The sequence below is a fragment of the Mytilus edulis genome, chromosome 5, assembly GCF_963676685.1.
Source record: "Mytilus edulis chromosome 5, xbMytEdul2.2, whole genome shotgun sequence".
Classification (NCBI taxonomy): domain Eukaryota; kingdom Metazoa; phylum Mollusca; class Bivalvia; order Mytilida; family Mytilidae; genus Mytilus; species Mytilus edulis.
The window spans coordinates 35,183,740-35,201,286 of NC_092348.1; the positions used below are offsets into that span (position 1 = coordinate 35,183,740).

Here is a 17,547-nt window from a genome sequence, read left to right on the forward strand (position 1 = left end):
GCATTAACCTCTAATGAAGTCAAGTAGTTAAACAATAGTTATAAAAGATAAATTCAGTGTGTCTTTTTAGCATAAACAAATAAGAAACGTGGTTGTTTGTTATCTATTGAGGTTGGAAAGTGTTTATTGTCATATCTTAAATGATTTTGAGTGACAAGAGTTTCAAAAGAACTTGGGTTACCTGTCAACAAGGGGAAGTAATCTCAACATGTGCTAAATTCAAAACGAAAAGCAGACGATTTTACATGTTTTGAGATGATCATATGGGAAGATGAGCCTATTTTCTCGAAAATTCTGGAAACCAGGTACATGACTATTTCACTCTGCGTTGTTAAAGTACTTTACCAAAAATTTAAGCAGCTGTACCCTTTCAGTAAACTTTAAGATAAAACAAATTAATCTCAACTAGCAAACCTTGCAAGAATAGTTGAAAACCAGACTTCAAACGATCCACAAAGTCATAAACAATGAAATTGCAATACCATCCCAAGATATTCTCATAAAAAGCCAGTCCAAACACAGGCACTTCAACTAATTTCTATCCATGGGAAGACCAACTAATATGTATGAGGCAGGCATAACCTGTGAATGGGAAAGTCTGTATGTATTTTTTTTTTTAATTCAAACATGTTAATAAAAGAAACGGAAACATCGTTAAATTATTAAAAATGAATTTGTATTGAGTTCCAATCTTATATTTTACTAGACTTATAAATATATATTTTATTCAAAGTCTCGTGCAAACAAGACAGGAAAAGAAAGTAGATTTCTGCGCAAATGCAGGGAAAACCGGAACAGGAAGTAGATCTGAAAAAAAAGTTAACGATTTTGAGTTCATTAGTAGATGAAAAATTAGGAAATTTTCCGATTTTATTTTTTAATTGATTTTCTACCATTATTGGGAACTTCGTCCTCATATCAACGTAAATATATGTTGATAGGGGATCTTCCCATGGATAGAAACAAATGCCTGTGAGTCCAAAACAAGATCTATGAAACAACAAATATACAGACAACTTGATGCATCGACAGGTTTAAGTGCTCCTATACGTTAGCCAAACAAGAAAAGGGGGTCTCATAATGTGGGGGGTTCTGATCCCGGATCCCACTTATTGTTTCTTCAGATTCCAGTATCCCACTTTCACTTTGTATGTAAGCAATTCTCATTATTTTTGTAATTTCCTGTGTGCCGACCCTCTAGGGTGTTTGTTTAGCAATCATAATTGCATATATAGCAATTTAATTTACAATCCTCATAAACACTGCAATAAAATGTTGTTTTTTTTTGTTTTGTTTTTTTTATATTGATACTTGTTTATTCCAAATATTTCCTGTTTACAATTTCCTCAGTTGCCCAGGATGCAAACTGTGGATTCCCGTTTACATTTAAACCAACTGTCCGGGAAGCAGGAGGCTGAAAAAGTGCACTGTATTCTCAGAAAAAAATAGTATACATGTAATAATACTTATATTCTTTTATATGACAATGAGTGAAAAAAGGAATATCTTTCTAGAATGTAATACATTGTACTAGTGATAAATAATATAACATTATAACATAAACGAGTGCACCTATAAGCCAGATTCACATAACATTATAACATAAAATGTTTAGATTATTGAAACAAAGCTTTAAAATTAACAAGGAATTGGGCAAATTTTGCATTTTGCCTACATAAAATTTAAGTGGAGAAGAGAATGAACTTGATTTTTTAATCTGCTAGAAATGACTCTCAATGGTTATCTGTTATTGTCTGTATAAAATGTATATATTTAGCTATAATACTATGAAACTACAACAAGCATGACAAGTCTTTACTATTTTTCGTTGAAATAAGCTAAAAATTCATATTGCCCAGTATTACCTGTTTACGGGAGTATTGCCCAGCCGGGAAAACCCGGGTAATACTTTGCCAACAACTCTGTAATTTTAAGAGTAAGGGTCATTGAAAGCTTGTTCCTGCTCATCTACCTTTTGGTTAAGCTTATCAAACCATTAATGAGTCGACACGTTGACTAGAGACTTACTTGCACAAAATTTTTGGATTTTTTTATATATGCATGTTTCTGCTTATTCATTTATTGGTAGGCTGGTCTTCAACTAATATTGGCAACTTCATGTGAGTTTACAAAATTACTATGTATTGTCTTGCAAAGTCATACAAATCATCATAATTAAGAATACATTTTTGTTTTGTTTTAGGGACAGAGGCACCAGATTCTGCTTTAAATGAGGAAAGAAAATCTACAAATGAGGATTCAGGGACCACAGTGATTTATAATCCTAACAGATCATTATCTATAGAACAGCAAAGACAAAAACTTCCAGTGTTTAAAGTATTGACATTACTTGAGAAAGCAAATACTATTTCAAATCTAATTGCTATATATTGTTAACTTCAATTTTCTATACAGCTTTCAAGTTTCAGAAATCTTGACAAATGACACAATTTTATCTTCCAAAATGTTGGACCTCAAGAGAAATTATGTTGACACATTTAGTCCAGTAGGAAATTCAACTTTCACAGACTTCCATATGATAAGTATGGTCAATTGTACTTTGCAACTGAATCTTTGGATTACTTGCTAAATTGATTGCTGGTAATTTACAAGGTTAAAGTTACACCTAAGCATACATTCTCTTTGGAACTATATGAATAGCTGATGTAATTAGCTATATATATAGTGTGCTTGATCTATATATGCATATGATTTTAAATCCTCAGATATTTATTACCTAAACATGCCTATACATTCAATCATATTACTCATTATTGAACTTAAAATCCTTTTATTTTTGCAGTTAAGAAATCATATTTTGTATTTACTGGAGAAATATCAAACTGTAGTGATTGTTGGTGAAACTGGATGTGGAAAGAGTACACAGATTCCACAGGTAAATCATATACATGTAGATTCTACCACTGCATCGAGTGTGATACCATATTTATCTACTCAAGACAGTTATTTTCACATTTAGAACGCGAGGCTCGCTGAGCGTTTTAAATATTTAAAATTTAACTGTCAAGAGTGGATAAATATCTATCATAATACACGAGATTTGGTGGAAGAATCTGTTTCTCTAATGATTTTCAAACAATATGCAGGAAAATGTATTCCTTCTTTTTGAAAGATCTGCAAAAAGATGTGTTCTTTGTATGAGATGTCATCAGTCATGGTCGCCTTTTTTCATGCCGTCACAATAGGAAATTCAGAGGAAAGCAAGAAAAATTGACTTTATAATGGGATTTTAACCAATGAAGAACTGTGATCAAACGAACCACACGTTCATTATATTTTTTTATACAATGGGTGCAGACATTTTTATACCAATCTTCTTTAAATATATTAAAAAAAGGAAAGGTATGACTGACAATGACACAATTATCCACCAGGTTATAATATGGCCTCCAACAATGAGCAAAACCCATATCATTTAGTTAGCCACGAAAAACCACAACATCAAAAATGTAAAACAATTGAAGAGAGAAAAAAAACAGCAATCTGATAAATATGATTTAATAGTGGTGAGACTTTAATAAAATATTGAATCTGAATCTTAAAAAAAGTTGAAATGAATCTGATAAACAGCAACTACTGAAATACAGGCTCCTACCTTATAAATTATATTAATAATATCTTCACATCCAAATACCTCAGGTAAATCTAATTATGTGGCAACCATAGATCTGCTTCATTTTTTCTAGAAATTTGATAAAAACAAATTTGCTAGTTAATAGATGTTTTAACATCATGATTGTGTTTATTTTCAGTATTTATTAGAAGCAGGATGGGCAGAGAAAGGTTATATGATTGGAGTAACTCAGCCCAGGAGAGTAGCTGCTGTTACAGTAAGATTTATATTGTAAATCATTACCCAAAAGCAATGCTCAAATCTCACTTTGGCCATTGTCTCAGCAGCAATGTTTAATTGATTGAACAGGTGTATGGTAGAGTTTTACAATTTAGTTACTCTCCAAACAGCCAGAGATTTTTTTCACCAATATCACTGACTGTCTTAACATTTATCATATATATGTCAATTTCCCAATCTCATTAGTGGGCAATCTTCCTGAAAAGAAAATAGTTTGGTTGACAACAATTTCTTTTTCTTAGACTAACTATTAGCAATGACTAAATTTGGAAAAAAAATAATAGGTTTGGAAAGTAATCAGAAAGAACATTTTAATACCCCATCTACAATAATAAGGGGCATGTTGTTTTCTAACTGTCTTTAAGTTATCTATTTTGCCAAGATTTTGCTGTTAATAGAACCTAAAAATGTGATAGAGTGAATGTGGGGAAAATATCCTATCTTCCTTTAAGTTAGTAATGTGATTTGTTGTTGACAGGTAGCAAGCAGAGTAGCAGAAGAAAGGGGCTCAATATTAGGGGCTGAAATAGGCTACACCATTAGATTTGAGGATTGCTCAGAGGAAAAAATTACCAAAGTTAAGGTAGGTCATGCAACTCAAACTTGAAAAGTAAATGAGAAAATAGCAAATGGAAAGTTCTCTGTCTAACCTATACAGATGGTTGGGTAAATAAACAAGTTTTTGAATTGTTTATTTTTTTTAAAGTTACAAAAATGTTTGAATTTAGTATAGTTGTAGTTAAATGGTTTTACTTGGTTTAGAATCTCATTAAAATGTAAAACTTTGTCTATTTGTAGTCATTTGTTTAAATAGCAGTCCTATAAAAATGTTTTTTTTCTATTTTTAGTTTCTAACTGATGGATTGTTAATTAGAGAGATCATGGGAGATCCACTTCTGAAAAAGTACAGGTAAAAGGATTTAGTTGAGTTTTATATAAAATCGGTATTAAACAGAGATTACAGTTAATTTATTTAACTTTGTGGTCTTGCCAAATTCTGATTACAACCTTTAGAAAATTTTTCATACCTTAAACTTTTAAATTTGTTGTTCACCTATAGCCATGAAACAGACAAAAATTGATATGCAACCAGTAACAGTAGCTACTGAATAGTTATGGCATATAATTTTCTGGCTTGTCCATTTGAATTATCTCCCTTGAGTTAGTATTTTCTGATGTGAAATGATTTCATTTTTTTATTTTCGTCTCATCTGCCTATTGTAAAATCTATGTTTTTAGTTAACTTTTTTGTCAATTTGATTTATTTCCGCTTTCATATTCTAATTTTTGTATTACAGTGTGATAATGTTAGATGAAGCACATGAGAGGTCATTGAATACTGATATAATCCTGGGACTACTGAGAAAGGTAACACAATTGATTCCATAAGTGTGCCGAGGAAAATGAGTTGGTTTAGTGCTTGAATATCGCTAAAGTTAAAATCACATTTCAGTCTAAAATGACAAAGTCGCAATAGTAAACACACGCAATAATTCCTGATATCAGCACACATTTGAATTGATATCTGGATGCTTCTCTAATGTTGTATGATTAAAACATGATAATTGTCAGATATTTTATTTGTAGTAGGTTCAGAAAAATATATATCTCTGGTTGTCTCATGTTCCTTAATTAAAGCTATACTTATTTTACCATTTCATAATCATAATGAATTTATTTACATTTATGATATTAATAATGTAAAGTATATGTTTCTATACATTTCAAGATTTGGAATACCCTGATAATGCTTAGAGTGAACTTAATAACACTACCTTTGTAATGTGTGTTTTCAAATAACGTTTAAAACTCATAAGTCGAAGACCAAGTGACGTTTTTTTATTTCAATATATAAGTATTATATTAGTCTTGTAATGGTGTTAATTAAAAATAAAATTACAAAATTTTTATCAATATATCTGCAATTTATAATCTTAACAAAAGACAAACTGGAACTTTTTTTTTTATTCATTTAAAACATTTTTTTTGGAAAATACTTCTCAAATTTTCTTCCTTTTAAAAATGTTTTGATTGCTATATAAGGGAGATAATATATGTAACTTTGATATGTTGATATGTGTGTATAATTACATGTTACTCACATATTCAAAGTCATTACAAAATCCACCTTTTTCATTCCAGTTTTTACAAGGGACATAATTTACATATACTAATGCAACAAACTTAGTCGGAGAAGGAACGAAAATCCGAAACAGCATCTTAAAGAAAAATTAAATAGTTCCACGTCATGTGTGTCTAAGTGATCTTACTTGTTATTTACAAAGAAAAGAAATTAAACTCCAAAAATTGTTGAGATCTAATAAAAAAAACAAATTGTTGCAATAAAGAATACACAAAAAGTAAACTTATCTTTAAAGGTCTTCCATGTTCTTGTTTCTCCAACTCAATCAGCTGGTATTTTCAAAATGGTGACAGGGGACGCTAACAGAGAAATTTTTTCATATTGTGCTAGATTAAATATTCCTGGTTTTGCTACTATAATGTGATAGACAAATATGCTACAAACGGTTTAAACAAGTTACTTAAAATCAAATAATTGATGAATTCCTGTATACATTGATCGCCTCTCGTGTTTCTTCAATCTCGCTGTTGATGAATACGCATGCGTGGTATTCATCCGCAAAAACAATTTTTCAGTACGTCATTGATATTTAAGATTGTTTGAGTAATATACTAATATTTGTAACGACAAAACATTTCTATATTATTAATTTGTATTTAATAAAAATAAATTTTCTGAGTATCCATTGAAAACATGAATTTAAAAGAAGCCGTAAGGAATTTTATTTTGCACTTTATTTTTATAGCTCGTTTATCATTCCAAAACTAATTTGAATATATGCAAATTAGGCGGAAAATTAGGCGATGGCAATACACCTGAGGCCCTGACGGTCCTCCGCTGTAAAAACAGCTTGACTTAACATTTGTTTTAAGAAAGTTGAAATTGAAATATACATGTAAATTATTTTACTCTTTATTATTAAATGAAATTATCTGCTAAATTGTACATGAAGAATTTAGAAATAATTGCTATGTTTAAATGTGAAAACATAAACGTTCCTCACCTTAATTAAACTTAAAATTTATCATGTTCTGTACATTTTCAATATGGTTTTAAATCACATCAGCCGTTTGGATGGTTGTCAAAGATTAGAAGTGAATAAATGTGCACATTAATTTCAATATTTATGTTAGTAGAAGTATATATTTGTTACATGATTTATTTGATATAGTATTAAATATTTTGTAATAATTTCTTATATTTAAATATTTAAAATATTTCGAAATGATTTTAAAAATGTGCTTGCTTTCAGATTCAGAAGAAAAGGACAGACTTGAGAATAATTATTGCATCAGCTACATTAGATGCAGAGGTATATTATGAATACAGAAAAAGAACTTATATACAAAATTCTAAGTTATAAAGTTAAATATTTCAGGATCAAATTTTAATTTTATAATACACTTTTTCTGCAAACATTTAACTAGTACATTTATTAGAATCAGTACTCAATTGCTCTGTTAATGTTACATCCTGGTGAATATTATACTTCAATGAAGTTATAAAATTACTATATATCTCTCTCTCTATATATATTAACATTGTTTGTGGCATAACATTGTGGCCACAAGTTAAAATTTTTTTTTTTCTGTTAAGTATTAAATTTATATTAAGATCCATTTTGTTACATCTTGTGATCAATTTTATTTGGCAATTGCCATTGGCAGTCAGCAGGGTTAAAAAACATCAGTTGTTCGACCTGTTAGTCAAATGCGTTTTGTTTAAATATACTTTTTCACTTTTTTGGTCATTTGGAAAATGTTGTTTGTGCTGTTTTTAGACCCTTCTACAACGAAATTTGTTTTACATGCACACCTATAAAATTGCGGTTTTTATCCAACGCAATCATAGGTTTGAACGTAGTTTTCAATTTAGACTCGTTTATATATATATATATAAAAGAAGATTATGCATGATTGCCAATAAGACAACTATCCACAAGAGACACAATGACACAGACATTAACAACTGTAGGTCATTGTACTGCCTTCAACAATGAAATGAGAAGAGCCCATACTGACTATCTATAGAAGGCTCTGAAAGAACAAATGTAAAAACAATTCAAGCAAGGAAAACTAACGGTCTAGATAATGTACAAAAACAAATATGTAACACAGCATATCTATTTCATCCATGTTTTTTTTTTAGCAGAAGTTTCTTGTTTTCTTCCTTCATCATACAAAATTCTCTTCTAGTATAAAACATGATTACAGTACAACCATTGGTGCTGTACAGTACAACCCTGATATCATATTCACAACAGAAGAACTTTTGTTTATTTTGTACAAGTGTTATAATTTTGTAGTTTATCAAACTCACAAATTTTCGAACATGATAGTCCCTAACAGAATTTATTTTTTGGCATTGATTTATCAATTTGCATAATTTTAAGCAACAAGTTCCAAACCCATGATCAGTTGATATTTTGGAAAACCTGGAAAGGAGACTTATGAATACAATTTGTTCACTGTACGTGTTCTTACCCTGACTACAATAATTTTTTGAACAAGATTTTTCCCAGTTTGTTGTCATATTATTATTATTCACAGTCCCTTTTGTAAGATAGCCATTTAATGTGAAATATTTCTTTGTCTGTTTTTTCCCCATACTTATTATGATCAAATATTATTTTGGTACAAATTGATGGATTTGGATATGTATTAACATTATAACTTTTTTACTTCAGGAAATGAGAGATTTCTTCAACAATAATGAAACTGGAGATAAGAGGTTAGAGTAAAATGTATAATAATAAATATACTGATCTCCGAGGAAAATTCAAAACAGAAAGTCCGTAATCAAATGGCAAAATCCAAAGCTCAAACACATTAAACAAATGGACAACAACTGTCATATTCCTGACTTGGAACAGGCATTTTCTTAAGTAGAAAATGGTGGATTTAACCTGGTTTTATAGCTAGCTAAACCTCTCGCTTGTATGAAAGTTGCATTAATTCCATTATATTGACAACTGTGTGAACAAAACAAACAGACTTAATAGGCAAAAATGTCAAAAATAAGGGTACAGCAGCCAACATTGTGTTATTATTTAATCACTTAAAACAAACAAATATGTAAACAAACATTGTCACAATAACACAATGACGGGATGTTTAAGTACTGAGCCACGTCATATGTATCAAACAAATGCACCAATAATCAGTAAAATCTACAGGAGATCAAGTTATTCAATCATAATTTTTGATGTGTGGTGTACAATGAAATAAGTGAATGTTGAGATTGCAAGTTTTGTTCATATTTATTGTATATGTAAAAACAGTATGATGGGTAAAGTAATAGGGGAAACAACTTATATAAACTTCATTCATTAAGCTAGTTTAAGTTACTAATATTCTTATGGTTAATTATTTGGTCGGTCAATGTAACATAATTTCATTTCTTTAGACTAGTTTTACTGTTTACATCATCAGCTTAATGTCAGCATCAATGAACTTTAGTACATTTGTACTTCAAAACATATCTTATGAATATAAGCAACATGAGAAATATAGTCAGACCTAAAAACATAAAAAATATCACAAGGAAAATAAAGCTGTTTTAGTGAAATTGAATTTTTGAGTAAGAGATATTTTTAAGAGATACATTAGTTTAATGCTTATTTGATTTAATAGCTGTTAATTTTCTTGAATGTTTTATTTTTTGGAACAAAATGTTTTGAATATATACAAAATGTAAGTTGTTATACAGAAAATAAATTTTCAATCAAGTTTGTTTATAAATCTTATCAATAGTACTTGTGTAATGTAATTATACCATAAAGAACAAAATAAATGTTTAATTTTCAGGGCTTTCCATTGAAGCCGGTAGCCGGCGGAAATCCGCCGCTTACGGTGGTTTCAAGTGCCGGCTACTTCACTGCCAAAAATATAAATTCAAAAAGAAAAAAATATCTTTTTCAAATGTTTACAGGCAGCCGAGAGACGTATATTGTCGCAAAGTCGCGGTCACGATAAACAAGGATGAGAAGTCAATGTTTACCTTGGTCTAAATATAGTTCACATGAATTCAGGTCACTGATTGGTTGTCTATTTAAAGTCAGAATGCATCGTTTCTTTTCAAAGATAACAAGAGAGACGTTCCGGTGGTCATTGAATGATAACAATAGAGACGTTCCGATTGTCATTAACTCGTTGGCTTTTTTGGCTTTTAAAACGTGAAGACAATCAGATAGGATGACAATCTTATGCTATGGAATAATATTTAGTCAAATTAAAGAAAGTGTAGTAGATCATATTGTTCAGAATCTGGAAAACAGTATCTTTTGAAGTTCATTTTTTCAAAGCCCACGTGGTGTTCAGAGAATCAAGGTCAAAAACGAAAGTAGAATATTCGACTCGACCTCAAATAAATAAAATTTCCAAATGATTTATGTATCCGACTTATTGAACAGTTTACAAAAAAAGAGAAAATCAGAGGATATATCAATTTTCTGTCAATGCTTGAGAAATAATTGTATGATTTAAATACGCGTAACAGTCTTTAGAGAGAAAAGGGGGGTCATTTAATTGTTTACAAATGCACGTAGTTATGCAAAATAAATCGATCAAGATTTCTAACAAACCGGATGATTATTTAAATAAAACTCCTTTAAAAGTAAATGAATTTTAAGCATAAGGTAATGAAAATAAAAAACTGACATAAAAAAAAAAATGAAATTTCTTTGAGTTTTTTTTTTTTTCTTTCTTTAAAGGAGATGTGACATGATTTTTTTTTTTTTTTTTTTTTTTAGATAAATATTTATTTATACATAATTACCCCCAAAAAACATCGATAACAATATAATTATCGTTTAAATGGATAAAAAATAAATTTAAATGTATCGATCTGTCGCCATACTAATTATGCATATTTCAATCCCGGAAGTCACTCAGAACGAGGCTGTGACGTCAGTGGTTACATCAATCATATTTGACTGACGGGTGTAAAGGCATAATAAGTGCAATTTCATATTCGAATATCTTCCGACAAAACCCATGACAGTGATTAAAAATGGTTCTGTGTTCTGCCAGTAGATGCAACAATAGGCATAAGGACAATTTGATAAAAAAAAAATCCGTTTTCTGAGTAACCCGCAGACTAGTCCCAGGAAGAGATAGGACTTCTTACCAAGCACTAGTCATAGACTTTGTTCCGCCCACTTTACAAATGCATGTTACGATTGTGACCCAGAAGTTATGAAGAATCTCGAGGGATGTCCTACCATGAAGCCAAAACTTCGTCCAAATGCGGTACCTGACATTCCATTGACACAACCAACAACAGCTGAGCCCCACCTAAGCGGGGAGCTTGTGAGAAGCGGAGAATAGCTGAGGGGGAAAAAAAATATTTTTCTTCGCAAATATGTTTTGTGTCCCTTATTAATAATTTTTTTAATAGTTTAGTCATATTTGTGTATAATTCTACAGCCAAATATATCTCAATGTTTAAAATTTGGTATTGTGTACCTCCTGCGTGTACCTCACTACCTGTTCACGTGTGCAGGTGTGTACACTGAAATTGGACATAATGAATTAAAAGTCATCAACATCGATCAGAAGTTACAGGTATGCGGCACACTTTCTCTGCAGTGCTGGGTTACCTTTGAAGTTGAAAGCTACAGGTGTCATGCCCCCGGGTGGTGATATATATGACATCGGCAATACGCACTATTGCGTAACATGCGTCGAATCTGTGTACATCCATGATCACCTGCTGGGTGCACAGGTGAGGTTGGAAAATATACTAGAGCAATGGTTACAGATATAAGTTACGTAATGCATATATGTTTAACCTGTTTGAATAAACAATGGTCAATACCTTACTGTCGGATATGGGGGTTAACAGAATAGAGAAAAGAGGACTGACAGTGCAGCTTAAAAAAGGGGGCGGATACAAAATAATGTGTTTGTGAATTTACTTAGTAAAGAATGGAGTATAATAATATTAGATAAGCAAAATAAATAGAGAAAAATAAATAGAGAATTAAGAAGAAATGCTTCTAAAGTAAATAATTAATAATAATAAAAAAAGCCTGTCAGTCCCCATAACTAATACATAACCTGTAGTGGGTACATAAATTTCCTTCTGAGTTTTCTTATAAAAATTAGGCAGGTATGAAGGGTGTATTGCAATAAGTTATTAGTACTTACCTATTCTACTTATTTATTAAAAATCATTTTATTTCTAAATAAAAAAAAAAATTGTGAAGAGATATCAAGTGATGCTTTTAAAATGACAGACCATTGACACAAGGTTATCGTGGTGAAAAATTATATGCAAAAGGTGACTTGAATGAGAAACAAATATTTTGGCTAGTGAATGTATGCAAGTCTTTATATTTCATAAGACATGGAGATGAATAACATAGTTTTAACTTAAATAATTCAGATAAATCCAATTGATACAGACCTGGGAGTAGTAGATAATGTATGAGTATAGACTGAGTTAGTTAAAACATATTTTACTTGCTGAATTAAAGCAAAAAGGATTAGACACAAGTAAATCATACTTATGAAGTCTTCTCCATAATACAATATAAAATTACAATAATAGTATGATGAAATGGACATGCATATAAGGAAAACAGTTTATAGAATGATACTAGCTTTCATACGTAAAAAAAAGAGAAAAAGAAAGTTTGAAAAGTCATATGATTCTGTGACGGTGACGTGTGTACTGATGATGACAATGATGTTCCGTGCCAGTAACAATAACCTCTCTCAAGGCATAAAAAATCTGTTTGACCATTTTATGAAATTTTGAACATGTTTGAAAATTTAAATATTTTGTTCATTCGAAAGTTCCATGTGTCCGCAAATTAATAGTTTTGTATCTAAAACAATGTTTTCGGATAGCCAGTTGAGATTATTGAATAAGGTTTTTCTACATAATGTGTATTTTGGACAAACAAAGAAGTAATGGTAGACATCATCAATATCTGACTCACAATGACAAGAAGGATCATTTATAAATTTATAATATTAGCTCTAAATAGATCATTGTTTAAGAATGAAGGGGAACATCTCAATTGCGTTAGATGATATTCAATTTCCTTGGGCCGTACAAATGAAACGTTTCAATTTTACATAATGGCCTATCGTTTTTTTAATTCTTTCTGTTATGCATTACTACTCTCTGTTTTCTGTCGTGTAGATAATCCTGAAACCAATTCAATAAGTTTCCGTCAATACCATAAGCTTTCATTTTACATATAAGGCCCCTATGCCAAACTTTGTCGAAGTTGAAGAGAAGTCACAAAATACAAAACAATTTATAGACTGAGGATATACAGCACGGAAAAAATATCACAAAAAATAAGCCAGTACTCATAGAACATTTTCAATGGGATTATTATGGAGGAGAAAAAGACATGAATATATATTATATATTACTGTTTTAAATCTTACTTATAATACCCCCCCCCCCCCCCCCCCCCCCCTGTTATGTCATAATTATTACACATTTATTTGGGGCAGCTTTAGTAATTCAAATTTTACACCCAACACTCTTGGTAAGGTGATAGGTAATTTATGACGATTGTTGAGAATTGTAATTTATGACGATTGTTGAGAATTGTTTTTAAATTATAAGAGAGTGATCTTGAAATATTTTATTTTATTACATTTATTCATTTTCGAGTTTAGGAAATTTTTTATGAAGCTTGATTAATGAAAAAAAATTAAATTTAAATCATACAAAGGATATAATTCATGCCACAATGAAGCCATTTATAGATACCAAGCCACTTTGACATGTTGTTTTTATAACAATTATTTGATCATTATTGATATCTATTTTGAATAAATTTTAGTAACAAAGTTACTTAATATAAAATAGATCAAGAATTTTGTATTTTTTAAAATTATTTCGAAAATAAATTGTGACTTTTTGTCCTGTGAATTTTTGTCCGTGACTTTTTGGCTGTGACTTTTTGTCCTGTGACTTTCTGTCCTAAATTATTTATGACCTGTCTTTTTGTATTATTAAATGTAATTCAATTACCTGTTAAACGTAAACATTTTTAAGAAACATCTCTTTATTTTTGGTGAAATTAATTATTGATATATTATATCGGCATTGCTTGAAAGATCGTCAATGTCGGATGACGAATTTATATCTTCTACTTGATTATTTTCAACAAGTAACGGCTCAAACTGATACGGTTGAATATCTAAAGTTTGAGAATTGCCTTGAAAACTGCTGTCAACACCGTCCATTGTTTAATTTTACAGGAATATGATCGACTTCGTCCTTTTTAACCGGATTTTTGTGACAAAAATGTCGGTTATTGATTTGGGGATGTACGGCGGGCGGGCGGTCGGTCGGGCGGGCGGGCGGGCGGCAATCAAATGTTGTCCGTGCATTAACTCATGAACCGTTCAACCAAAGCTTTTAAAATTTTAATATGTTGTTACTGACAACTAAATGAAGGTCAAGTTCAATAATGGCGATTTTGACTTATACCGTTCAGGAGTTATGGTTCTTGAAAGATTGAAAAATGGAGTTTCCAGTCGTGTCCGTGCATTTACGCATGAACTGTTCTACCTAAGCTTCCCAAATTTTAATATGTTGTTACTGATGACAAAATGGAGGTCAAGTTCAATAATGGCGATTTTGACTTTTACCGTTCAGGAGTTATGGTTCTTGAAAGATTGAAAAATGGTGTTTCCTGAGTCGTGTCCGTGCATTTTCTCATGAACCATTCAACCAAAGCTTTTGAAATTTTTATATGTTGTTACTGATGGCAAATTAGAGGTCAAGTTCAATAATGACGATTTTGACTTTTACCGTTCAGGAGTTATGGTTCTTGAAAGATTGTGAAATGGCGTTTCCATTCACGTTGTTGCATTTACTCATGAACCATTCAATCTAAGCTTTTCAAATTTTAAGATGTTGATACTGATGACAAAATGGAGGTCAAATTTGATATTGACAATTTTCACTTTCACCATTCATCAGTAATGGTTCTTGTGATATTGCCAGGACACAAATAAATATTAATAAATCCGGTTTGCTGTCGTTGTGACAGCCTCTTGTTGAGACATTTTCTCAGATTGTATCCACTGACGTCATCACGATCACGTGACCGGTATCTCATTAAAAATCAAAGATTACGACAAGCGCTGGATTCTTTGACCATTAAAAGGCCGTTAAATGAGGTTTTGACAAGAAAAAATTATAACAATATGTTATTTGACCAATATTTATTAATTAATTAAAAAAAAAAAAAAAAAAAAAAAATTGTGTCACGTCTCCTTTAATTTCCTACATAAAAAATGGTCATTTGAAAGATTAAATTAGGTGCCAGGAGATTGCGAGAATGCAGGATTTTGCTCTATTTATGCCAGAGCTTCTGGGGGCCTTGAGCGGCCCCCAGACCCCCTGCCGTAAGGCACCAAGCTTACAGCTTGGTGGGCGTCCGGCTTCGCCGAACGCATGTTATAGCCGCCTATAATTTTAATTCAGCCTTCTACTTCCGTTTCAATGGAAAGCCCTGAATTTTAACACCTGTATAGTAGGAAAATACAACTAATGACATTTCAAAAGGTAAATTCTAACTTTTGTAGAAATGCACTACAAATCGTTATATTGTTATTTACTTAAAATATTTTGATAAATATCCCCTTGCAATATTTCATTCATTATATTTTATAATCATTACATTTAAACGTTAATATATTTATTATATTTACAGTAAAGATACAGCCTCAATAATGACTATAGAGGGGAGAAATTATCCAGTAGATATACATTATTCATTAGAGTAAGTCCTACAGCTGTAACAACTCATTCACAATGCTAAGTAACTTAGTGTTTATATCTAGTAGAATTTGTATGGTTTTGGGTTGTTTGGTTTCTGTTTCTTTGTCTTTTTAGCTGAGTTGTATTGAGTTAAACTCAAAGTTGTCATGTTTTTATGTTATATTTGAACCATAACATGCATAAGTTCAACTTTAACCAAATTTATTTTGATAATGCCCTTTAGAATGAAGAAAACTATCATGGATTTTGGATTCCAGGTAACTGAAACTAGTGATAAACTGAATTCTGGTTGATTTCTAGATGGTTTAATTTTTTTTTATCAAATGTCGCTTCATTTAATTATGCCCTTTGGATAAGAAAAAATCCTATAAATATAGCATAGATGCCAACCATTACGATTTTTCCGTAGTTTTTCCGATTTTGCGATAAAAACTACGCTATTACGGTCAAAGTCGAATAGTTACGGATTCCCAATCATCGACGTTCAATTTTGTAAAACGCGGATTTTTATCATTACTTTTCCGTCCTGGTCCAGTATTTAGGAAACGCCAATGTAATGCTTCCGGTTTCTCTGGAGTTATCAACCTATTGTTGGGTAACTAACTGACTTCCGAAAAGGCAAACTTGCATTTTATTAAGTAGCTTTCCCCCTTTCTCTACTTCTCCTTGACAAAACAAAAATGTTCGAGTCGAGAACATCTGAACAATTAATGAATGGAATACATACTACAGACAACATGTTAAATGACAAATTTTAGTGTACATCACTTTGCAACCACTTGTCAGTAATTTTTATTGGTAAATGCACGTTTATGAATGATTACTGAAAATTTTTCAAAAATACGGAAAATTTGATAGTTTGTTACTGATTGTGTCAAAGGGGGGTTGGCATCTATGAATATAGACTGAAATTTTGGGGAAAGATTTGATAAAATATTTTGAGCTATAAATAAGAATTTTACCAATTTTGTTTTGCTAATGCCTTATAAAGGGATGAAGATCCCTATAGACCCTGTGATCACATTTCGGCAATATTTTAGTTGCCTGGTGATATCACTTGAACTATATGTCAAGCCTTCACCAAACTAAGCTTGAAAGTTAAATAGGTAAGAGCATGCTTATTTTATTTTATTTTTGGGTCAGTATGTCAAGGTCACAGTACCTTTGAACATACTGAAATTTTGAGAAAAGTTTTAAATCAGAACATGTTTTTTTTAAGTCATAAGTCACATATTTACAAATATTTACTGAATAATGTTGCTTTAGGTAAGAAAAAACACCAATCAAATGATTTTGAGGTCAAAAGTCATGGTAACAGCATCAATAGTTTAAAATGGATACCTTTTATACCATACATCTAATACTTAAAAAACTTTGTATGACTTTGTCCCTAAAGAAAAACATTGGGCAATGTTTGTTTTATGGACAAGAAATTGTTCTATCACTACAAATCCATAAAGATTACAACTCTCCTTATAAACGCATGCACTTTTGTAGATAGAGAGAAACAATAAATAAAAAAAACAAGTAGTGAAATAAGATCTAAAAATAAATCAATTGAAAACTGCAAATTGACTTTTTAAAAGAATCATTGTCCTTCATATATAAAAATATTGACTAAAAGTTTTTCAGAAGCTATATTTGAATTAATAACATGTTACTGATTGTTTTATTCTTTTTCAGTCCAGTTCCAGATTACTTGAAGTGTACAGTTGAAACAGTTATGAAAGTACATAATTCAGAAAAAGAAGGCGATATTTTAGCTTTCCTGACTGGTCAGGTAATAGAAACTATAGAAGGTCATTGATAAATTATATGTATTGTTGAG

At 30.8% G+C, this 17,547-nt stretch overlaps 1 protein-coding gene across 4 annotated transcripts in view; it reads left to right on the plus strand.

Moving 5' to 3' along the window:
- Positions 1–148: 148 nt before the first annotated feature.
- LOC139523548 (probable ATP-dependent RNA helicase DHX35) overlaps positions 149–17,547 on the plus strand; it is a 197,147-nt gene continuing 179,748 nt past the window's right edge. For all 4 annotated transcript variants that reach the window (XM_071317654.1, XM_071317656.1, XM_071317655.1 and 1 more), the window contains exons 1-11: positions 149–305; positions 2,204–2,337; positions 2,804–2,896; positions 3,774–3,851; positions 4,353–4,457; positions 4,723–4,784; positions 5,173–5,242; positions 7,210–7,269; positions 8,644–8,687; positions 15,652–15,720; positions 17,403–17,499. In XM_071317654.1, coding sequence (XP_071173755.1) covers positions 272–305; positions 2,204–2,337; positions 2,804–2,896; positions 3,774–3,851; positions 4,353–4,457; positions 4,723–4,784; positions 5,173–5,242; positions 7,210–7,269; positions 8,644–8,687; positions 15,652–15,720; positions 17,403–17,499 — 846 coding nt within the window. In that variant the 5' untranslated portion in view covers positions 149–271. The remainder of the gene's footprint in view (positions 306–2,203; positions 2,338–2,803; positions 2,897–3,773; positions 3,852–4,352; positions 4,458–4,722; positions 4,785–5,172; positions 5,243–7,209; positions 7,270–8,643; positions 8,688–15,651; positions 15,721–17,402; positions 17,500–17,547) is intronic.